General features: G+C 34.0%; 1 protein-coding gene and 1 long non-coding RNA gene across 3 annotated transcripts in view; one reads left to right on the top strand and one right to left on the bottom strand.

Annotated features, from left to right (window-relative positions):
• The window catches only part of LOC144977123 (uncharacterized), a 29,271-nt gene that overhangs the window by 9,204 nt on the left and 10,067 nt on the right, over positions 1 to 10,000 (bottom strand). Inside the window, exons 1-3 of one of the 2 annotated variants that reach the window (XR_013646241.1) lie at positions 8,380 to 9,092; positions 5,509 to 5,686; positions 4,621 to 4,737 (exon numbers count right to left, since the gene is read on the bottom strand). This is a non-coding gene — a long non-coding RNA (uncharacterized LOC144977123). Of the gene's footprint in view, positions 1 to 3,913; positions 4,738 to 5,508; positions 5,687 to 8,379; positions 9,093 to 10,000 lie in introns of those variants that run through there. The other variant, XR_013646242.1, reaches the window with a different exon arrangement.
• Positions 604 to 10,000, top strand: part of LOC144977122 (lon protease homolog 2, peroxisomal-like) — a gene marked incomplete in the record, with an annotated part of 17,588 nt that continues 8,191 nt past the window's right edge. Inside the window, 8 exon segments of the mRNA XM_078921949.1 lie at positions 604 to 813; positions 1,500 to 1,593; positions 2,917 to 3,118; positions 3,985 to 4,094; positions 4,636 to 4,788; positions 5,573 to 5,751; positions 8,070 to 8,168; positions 9,478 to 9,552. Of these exon segments, the coding sequence (XP_078778075.1) occupies positions 704 to 813; positions 1,500 to 1,593; positions 2,917 to 3,118; positions 3,985 to 4,094; positions 4,636 to 4,788; positions 5,573 to 5,751; positions 8,070 to 8,168; positions 9,478 to 9,552 (1,022 nt within the window).

The raw sequence follows: 10,000 nt of genomic DNA, 5'->3' as shown, positions 1-10,000 counted from the left end.
ATTTGGGTTAAATTGACAACAGGCAGTGCATAAGAGGGAATTTACCACGAGAAATTATTATGGACTCATTTTTGAATTGGAAATACATTCGAGCCATCGCAAAATATTAGCATTTGCAATAATGATAGGCCCATAAACTGCAAATATGATGTGGACGTCGGTCCCAACCACTGCGCGCATATTTGCAGCTATGTTAAGTCTACGTCAGTCCCCACCAATATCACAATCAGTAAATATTTTTATTGAACTGATATGTGAATAATAATATTAAATAGATTTTGCGTTTAGGATCTTTATTATGTTAGATTTGTAATTGTAACACCTTGGAACGGGAAACCATGAAGGTGATGACGCTTTTAGAATTTCTCCCCCCTTCCCCCCCCCCCCCACGCGAGGGAAAAACACAGAAATAAACATTATTTTGAGTCCAACCCAAGGATTTTGAAAAGGAAAAAAAAGTTAGAATCGTTGGTCCAACCAGAAAGGTCCGTCCACCTCATATAAATAAACGAATGAGAATACGTACGTACCTAAAACTATTCTGAGCGAGTGAAGTGTGAACTCTTCTGCGTTTGTGTAAAGTTTAGGTATCAAGCACTTAGGTTCAGTTCAAAGGGCATTTTCAGTTGTACACAAACAATCTCACCCATTACAAAATCAACTTGCTGGGAGTAAAAGTCTTCTTTGTAGGTCCAAAACCAACATGGCTTCGTCAAACACAATGATTCCAAGAAGAATTCCTCTTCTCATTATAACCGAAAATGTTTTACTGCCCGGTTCATCGATGCGAATACCTGTTAGGAATCTAAGGAAGTGAGTAATTTGTAATTACTTGACGGCTCCTTAACTGCCTTAACTTCATCATTGATTATTGAATATTGATTCATTGTCATTGACGTGACGAAAGTGAAAGTTCTATTTCTATACATACTCTCTCACTCTCTGCACTTATTTACCTATTTGTATATATATATATATATATATATATTATATATATATATATATATATATATATATATATATATATATATATATCGAACATGAGAGAGGTTTTCCATTGTGGCACACATTACTAATACTCCGAGTGTCAACTTCGTCAAACATTTAACCTATCTTCATCTAGATATCATCTAGAATTATCTCCTAATCACTCTATCACTATTTATCCTATTACTACTATTAATCCATCTGTCTATGTATCTCTTTTTATCTTTCTATCTATCCATCCATCCATCTATCTATTTTATCTATCTATCTAAATATCTATCTATCTATCTATCTATCTATCTATCTATCTATCTATCTATCTATCTATCTGGGTGTAAATGTAAAGAATATATGTGGCATTGATTGGAAGGGTGATGTGGTTTGATGTAAAAGGCTCGGCTTGATATTTGATGTTTTATTGAACTTGACATCTAAGTGTTTTAATATTGATTAGAACCCCTCCCTCTCCCACAAAACAGCTACTAACACTAATACTAATATATTTATTTCAGTATGAATATGGTGAAAAGTCGTCTTCTTGGACGAAATACCTTGAGTAGTACTATTATTGGCGTCATTCCTAAGAGTAGTGGCAATGATGAAATGGTAAGTTTTGAGCCCTTCAACTTCAATGTATTATTTCTATTTCTATTTGTATGGGATTAGAAAATCATTTGCTTTTTTATCCTTAAAAAGCAAGTATTTTATTGAGGAGAATGGTTGACTGCCACTTTTGTTTCACTGGACTGTTTCCAACCAAACCCAAATAAAATACATTCGTGATCAGCAACGTGGCCATCAGAAACAACACACTATAACTTGGTAAAGTTTTTAAGAAATAGTAAAATTAAATCCAGTCTTTAAGTTTAAGGCCTTTATAGGATAACATTATTTTTTGTACCCGAAGCTTGCCATAGGAATGCTGTATGCAGAGGCTCCTACCCTTCCGCTGAATCATTCCACTAAATTGGTCTATATTTCGCGATTCCGCATTCAAAGCACATATCAATTTTTTTTGCATTTCAATAGAGGGAATTAAAAAAAAAATGATGTCTTGTTTTTAAAAAAATATTTTAAAAATGTGAGTTATGGTCTATTTTGTCATCATTCCCTATAGTCAATCAATGCACATTTTATAGTGTGTGCACTTAAGGTCATAATATTCTAGTCTAAGGGGTCAATTACCCTGAAGTGTTATTGTTATGTTGACTCCAATATGTGAAGTCAATGACCGGGAGTATTATTATTATGTTGGCTCCAATATGTGAGGTTGGTGACCTAATATTATTATATATTGGCTCCAATTCAGAGTATTATTGAGTCGGCTACTCTCCCTATTTAATTTTGGCAGTTTGTGTGTGTGTTTGATTGTGTCTGTATTGTTGGGGGGGGGGGGGTCCTGTCAAGGTTAAATCCGCCCATTCAATGCTTTGGATCTTTGTCTCTATTATTATTTGATGCCCTTTTTAATCTCTAGCCCACCTGCAAATTTTTATTCATTTTATATTGTTTTATCTGAGTACTTCTGGATTGTCTATTACATTATATACAGCAAAACATGTCATAGTCTATTATGGTAAGTTGATTCCGTTTTTTGTATTCTGATTCCTTTTTGGGACTATTGGGGTTAGGCGCCTCTGTACGTGTGTAGGTGTTGATTGCTCAAACAATTACATTTGATCTGTTAATGCAGGATCAGATCCTTTCACTGCCGTTTAAAAAAAAAAAAATTATATTGGAATCATTGCACACTCCTAAAATTTTAAATAGAAATCAAGCTTATTATTTGACACAATTCCATCTTTGACCCATTACAAGCTTTGCTGACCTAGTTACCCATTTTATGCAAGATAACAATTTTGTTGTTTATTCAAAATATAAATTTAACTCTTTCTCATGGCTCGAAATTTCATCCTTTTGTTCTGTCAGGATGACGACATGTCAGGAGTTCACACAACCGGGACAGCCGCCATTGTGGTTCAAATCACAGGGACAAATTGGCCTCGACCTGCCTACACCTTGTTGGTCACGGGAGTATGCAGATTTCGGGTTGAATCAATGCTTCAGGAAACACCTTACCCTGTGGCCGCAGTGAAGCAGTTGGATAAACTAAGTGGTGATGATGATGCTGGTAGGTAGTGCCACAGTGTACTGATATCAATTGTTCATTTGACTTCAATCAATAGAAAGTTTTATTACAAGATTCAAACACCAAGGTTTGGATCATATATTTTAAATTCTTGACACCATTTTTGCTTTTCAATTGAAAAAAAAATGTCAAGAACTTGTTACTGCTTTCTTTTTGAAATCTTTGGAATGTGCACTTTCATACTCTGTCAAAAGGTTTTTAAAAACATTTTGACTAACAAGACATTACTTCGAATACTGATCAATTAAAAGGCTCCTAACTTTTCAAAAAGGTTCAAACTGAAAACTTCTAAGAAGTCTCAGATTTGAAACTTTTACCAAATTTATGGTATTTTAATTAAACATTATTTATTGAAGTAAAAACTTTTTGGTCAAAATGAAAAGGTTTTGCCAGAATGCGGAAGATTAATTACAACTAGATATATGAATAGAGAGAAATGATTTGTAAGAAAATCGGACTATTTCACATTTTTTTGAATGAACTGACATTTTGTTGATTGCAGAACTAAATAATAAATTCGCTGGCATTGATAATTTTAGTTGTATATCTTTCTTTTTCCATTATCAGACGAAATTGTTTATTTGATCTCAAAAAGAGTACAGTTTCTTTTTTTAAGATCTGATTCACGATTCAAATCATAACTGCTAAGAATTGAAATAAAAGCATCAGATCTGTAACTGAATGTAACTTTGAAATAATTTATTAAAAGTGGGTTAATATTATTATTTCTGATTGTTTAAAATGGGCTTACATATTTTATTTCTTAAGTTATTTATATTTTTACTCAGTGTTCCGCATTTCGATTTGCAGTTTTATATCTGTCTTGTCTATTATTCTTTCCACTCAAGAAATAGGTGAAAATCAAGAACTTGGCTCTTTGGCTGAAAATTTTAGAGAAAAAGCTGGGAAGCTGGTGGAGATGTTGGACTCGTCTATCCCTGTGGTAGCCAAGCTGAAGGTAAGCATGGATATAATTTGGCTCTAAATCAATTTCCATTGCAAAAGATAGCCTCATCAGTAAGCTTTTGTTTTAAAATATCACACTATAATGATTTTATGACACAGTGATATCTAGAACTAGAACACTTTAGACAACTTGCTTATACTTTATTATGGTGTCTTGCAGACGAGGGGAACAGTATTTTATCATGTAGCAAAGTCATACAATGTTAAGCCTGATCAATGGAAGGATATATTACAATTATTGTCAAACTCGGGTCCATGTGCTTGTCCTTGGGTAAGGCTTTTTACAAACATTCCTTTGCTTGGCTCGGGTATAAATGTATTCTTGGCTTTTTAGGCATTGGTGAGTATTGCAATATTTTAGTTTATATAAGTGTTAGGCAACCTGTACTATATAGAATAGAAATATGGTTCCATTTGCCTGGAATAGAGGGATGAAGTTTTGTGAAGTCATAAAAATGCTCAATATAAAAGTGCCTATTTATTTATTTGTTTATATATTTATTGTTTATTGATCTCACCATTTTCTCCATCAGAGCATGCTTGACAGCGTACCAGGCCAACACCTCCCAGACATCATATCAACCATTGTCAAGGCATCCTTCTCTGAGAAGATTCAGGTCTTAGATGCTGTTGACCTGGTTGAAAGATTCAAGAAGGCTCTACCTCTTCTTATGCGGCAGATTGAGGTAAGATACAGATATCTGATTTTAATATGGGTGGATGTTGTTGTGAAGTTCCATAGTGAGACTCAGTGGTACAGTGTCTTGTCTTGTTACAAAATCAAGTGATATTGATTATGGTCAGTGGTTGGATAGATGAAAATGATTTAAAAACTGTGGCTTAGGCATTAAATGACACTTTACATGCATTACAAACTGTTCTCAGATGTGAATGAGTAATTAACAATAGGCAGTAATAGATAGGATTTAGTGTCAGTTCAAGAGGACACATAACAGGAGACTTATACTGTATTAAATAGAAATTTAGTTCTACATGTTGGGGAATAATTTAAGCATTTTAAAGCAAATTGCGCATGGTGAATCCGTGGAATTGTGCTTTATATATTATCATATTTATATTGGGTCCAAGGTAACCTAGGCATGTCAGGCTTTTCCAATTCTATTATCTTAATTTATCCCATCAGTGCTGCCCATTGTGAATCCAATGTGTGTAAAGTTATCCGTTTCATTCAGAGAAAAATAAAATCATATTAAGTCTACCTCCAAATATTTTTGATAATTTAATCCTGTTTTCCTAGCATTATGAATTGTCTGTTCTGTGTTTCCTCTTATAAAGTGTAATGGCTGTTGACACATCGATATCGCTATTCACTACTTTAGTTTCCTTAATATTGACTTGTATAAAATTTTGAAAAAGATTATCTTTTAGTTTTTGATAATACTCACTGTTAGCTCATCAAATATTACTACCCCCTCTTAAAATCATATGCCATCACTTATTCATCTATAGGGACTCAACCTGCTGAAAAAGGCACGGAAAGAGGGCAAAGTTGAAATCATCACAAGAAAAGAAGCCAGTCGTCCTGTCAACATGCGAGGGGTTTTCCGTAAGCTTGACAATGACCTGGAAGAGGATGAACGAGAGGATGCAGAAATAGATGATACTAATGACCTTGAACAGAAAATCAGGTAGAGATGATGAAATGAGACCTTCTTCTTATAATAACAGTAATAAAATATTTGTCTCTCATTAGTAATGTGTAAATTTCCCATTTGAGTCAAACATGTGTCTATCAAATCATCTCACTAGTTTTTATATTAGGGATGTTAGACTCCGAAAACATGCTAAATTTTAGATTATAAAATTCATGTAAAATAGAATTGCTGTCATTGAAAAAGTATGAGTCTTTATTTATTTATTTATTTATTTATTTATTTAATTAATTATTTATTTATTTATTTATTTATTTATTTATTTATTTATTTATTTATTTATTTATTTATTTATTTATTCTTTTAATTTCAATAAAATATTAAATTTTATAACCTGGTAATTTTGACATTAACTCCTATAACATTCAATGTCTAGTTCAGGACAACATTTAAATTTATAGTGTATGTCTAAATGTTATCATGGGTAAACAATTCACATGTAACAATGTAGCAATGACTATGAAAAATGTTTTTTTCTCTTTTTGAGGAAAATTTTTGTCTGAAATCAAAGCCCTATCTCCACTGAGTAAAAATGTTTTTGAATTTTGAAAATCCATTCATAAATAAACAAGTTATGCAGTTTCAAAGGTGTCATTTATTTGGATGACCCGCAAAGAGGAAAAAAACGCGAAAATATGGGACGCTTTTTCGGCATTTTTTTTCGACCTTTGGTTGTATTTTGCGTAATAAGTGGATTAAACGATTGAAATTTGGCAATTTGATGGCAAATTTGATAGAGAAGATGATGAAAACATTAGAAGAGTTCTAACTTATATAATTTTAGAGCTGGATGGTATATAACACACACACACACACACACACAGAGAGAGAGAGAGAGAGAGAGAGAGAGAGAGAGAGAGAGAGAGAGAGAGAGAGAGAGAGAGAGAGAGAGAGAGAGAGAGAGAGAAATGAGTATAACACACACACACAGAAATATATTAAGAAATGAGTATATAACACACACACACACACACAGAGAGAGAGAGGGGGGGGGGGGGGGGGGAGATTGCGTACATAAACGAAAGAAATATAGAAGGAAAAGAGAAATTGGACAAGGGGACAAAGGTTACTGATGGAACGTGACTTGGAACACAATGATTAAACCCATGCTGAGATTGTAGATCATATTGCAATCGAAAACTTTTAACACTATAATTTCTTAAATTCTTGCAAATTAAACAGTCAAATTGTAAGCTGTTTATTGAACCCAAGCGCAATGGCAGATGATAAACACCCCTCTGCCAGTGAGACCGCGCAGACACTTTGACTTGTCATGAACTTTAAAACGATGTCAACCAATCAGAAAGCGCTTTGCCACGACCCGCTCAGCCGCTGTTTGGTGCCAAATCGTTTTGAACTTGTGATTCGGGCTGTAGGGGGGCAAAATGGCTTTGTCTTTTACGAATGAAGAGCAAATTAGGATGGTGTTTTGTAAAATACGGGAAAAGTACTCGTCATATTCATACGAAATTTTACAACCAAAAAGAAGAAATGTTCATGTATTAACTTGTCAGCGACAAAACCTACACGCCCGGTAGTTTTAGAAATATTTTACTCCAAAGAGTAAAAATGTATTTTTAACGATCTTCTGGTAATTGCACGAGTTTTGTCACTTGACATAAATTAAAATGACCTTTTTTCTAACTGTGTGCCAACTTTCAGTCATATTCATCGATAAACAGCGTCGTAATTAATTTTTTAATATAGCATATACGAAACGGATTCGTCCCACATTTTGTCGCGAATTTGGGCACTTCGTGAGCGAAAAAGAGGCCCAAAGATTTGTGCGGGATAGTCATTGCTAAACAATGGCATGTATTAAACTCAGTTTGTGATTTTGTGTTATTTCGCCTATTTAACGCTTTTTTAAAAATGTTTTATTTTAGTTTGTTTGTTTTTGCTATTTTTCACAGAGTTATTTTGTCATAAAACTCACGGAGTCAGAGTTCATTTTCATTTCTTTTTAAGCGTTAAATATACAATGACACTTGCTTGTTGCTCTTTGGGTAGGAAATGGGTCCACTGGAAAATATTTATTTATAAAGTCAGCTATTTTATGACTGTGAAGTGAACAGAGGGGTCAGAAGAAAAAAAAAATTAAACTGGTTCCTTTGCTTAAGCTCTCTATCTATTGAGTTATTTCTGAAACCCTCGTAAGTACTGCTTAATTTTCAAATATAATAAAGGACAGGGATGGATATATTATGCATAACATCATCTCAAGCTCTAAAAAATTTTCAAGTTAAAAATTATTTTAACATTTGAATCATATTTTTATATCCTGATTATTTCAGGGCTGCTAAGATGCCAGATGAAGCACATAAAACAGCGATGAAGGAGTTGAAGAGAATGAAAAAGATGATGCCTTCTATGCCTGAGCATGCCATGATCAGGTTGGTATTATTTTTATTTAGCCATCACATTTCAAATATTGAAAAAGATGATGTCCTCGTTCCTTGATATCATATTTCAAGCATTAAGGGCTTGGGAATGATGTTGTACGGTTACAATATAATGAATTTTATGAGAATCAGGTCTCTGTGTCCAGTGATCTGATGAGACAATGAAAATATTGTATTTTTTATGATAAACCATTGTACACACCTGCCTTGACTGGGGACTGGTCAGCTGTGCCACCATTACACAGAAGCGGTTATTCGATAGTTTGGACAATTTAATTTATGCTGTGAACCCTCACCTACATTATAATAAACAAACACTGAACATGAGAGGTCAAAGACAAATGAATGCAGATTTTTTTGGGGAGTTTTTTTTTTTTTTTTTGTATTTTTCTTTCTGCTTTGTCTGGCACTGTTTCATACACACATCAGATTTTTATCGTACACCAGTGCCTGCTCCCTAATTCGTCATATTGATAAATATAAAAATGGATCTACTCTGACAACTTTGTCTTTGTCCATTTCTATTCAATCTTTAATTATTACGAGGCAGGTAAGGCTTCATAGCAGTAACACATTTCCGTGTGAAGAATATGAGCAAAACATTTTTCCAACTGTCTGGTTACCTCTGTGGTGTAATGGTAATGTGTCTGTACACACCTACAAAATCGTTTTCTTGTTTGTTTGTTTTTCCCTCGTATTCAACATATCATTTGAAATCATAGTGGCCAACTGTCCTGATAAAATGGCACTGTCCCGATGTGGCAATCTGGAGAAAAGTTATTTTTAATGCATATCCCAGGATTATGCTTTTTTGACTAGAAAATTAAAACAGAAAAGGGTTCTAAATCTAGATTACATTGCATAATATTCCATACATAATGTTGTTTTTGGGTCATGGCAGTATTGTGCATAATGGTGTTCCTTTTAAGCTCTTAGAAAAGTTGGCCACTATGCGATAAAGGTGGAGTTGCTCTAGCATCACTTATGTTATCTGAGTTTCTATAGTGAGAAACAGACAATAGCAGTTGCTTACTATCCTTTGGTTAAGATGCTGTTCTATTGCAAAATATTTTTCACCACATCTTATAGTACTAACCACCCAATCGCTGCTGGGTGGACAAAAGGGTTGGAAAAAAATCTGGACTGCACCCTTGATTGATCTTGGTCCTTTTGCGCCGGAAACAAGTGCTCTACTAACTGAGCTATCAGGACCCCCCCCCTATAGTACTCTCACATATTAATGCTTTGAGACATATGACCATACAACACCCTTTTTAACAACTTTTTAAATGGTTTGCAGGAACTACCTTGAATTAATGACAGAGTTACCTTGGAGTAAAGGCACCAAAGACACACTGGATATTGTACAGGCTAAGTAAGATTTGATTTGTCCTTGACTTCCTTTCTACATTTACAGCAGTGTGAGAGCCAACCTCGTTGCAATACATAGACAACATTCCCAGAAATAATCACAACGATTGTTGTTTCTGTTACTGTTTTTGTGATTGTTGTTGTTGCTGCTAACCCAGATGCTTTTCATTCAGCTCATGTTTTCTATGACTCCATTATTCCATCGTACTGTTTCATTTTTTTCCCTTTATTAACTGCATCTGTTTACAAACTAGTTTGACTGTCAAAAATAAATAATACTGGAAAGTTAAGGACAAAAAATTAGTGAAACAGTAGGAAGGCATGAATAAATTACTTCTATCAAATTTCTTCCAGGTTAAATTATAATGTTAAGGATCACCAGCTCAAAAACATGATATTACAGTTAATGGAACAACTTTACTGGAAGTAGACTTCTTCTCCTACCTTTAAAT

This window comes from Berghia stephanieae, chromosome 7 (genome assembly GCF_034508935.2).
Source record: "Berghia stephanieae isolate SIO BIC M18660-M18661 chromosome 7, UCSD_Bste_1.3, whole genome shotgun sequence".
In the NCBI taxonomy this organism is placed as follows: domain Eukaryota; kingdom Metazoa; phylum Mollusca; class Gastropoda; order Nudibranchia; family Aeolidiidae; genus Berghia; species Berghia stephanieae.
This window is presented reverse-complemented; position numbering and strand designations above follow the sequence as displayed.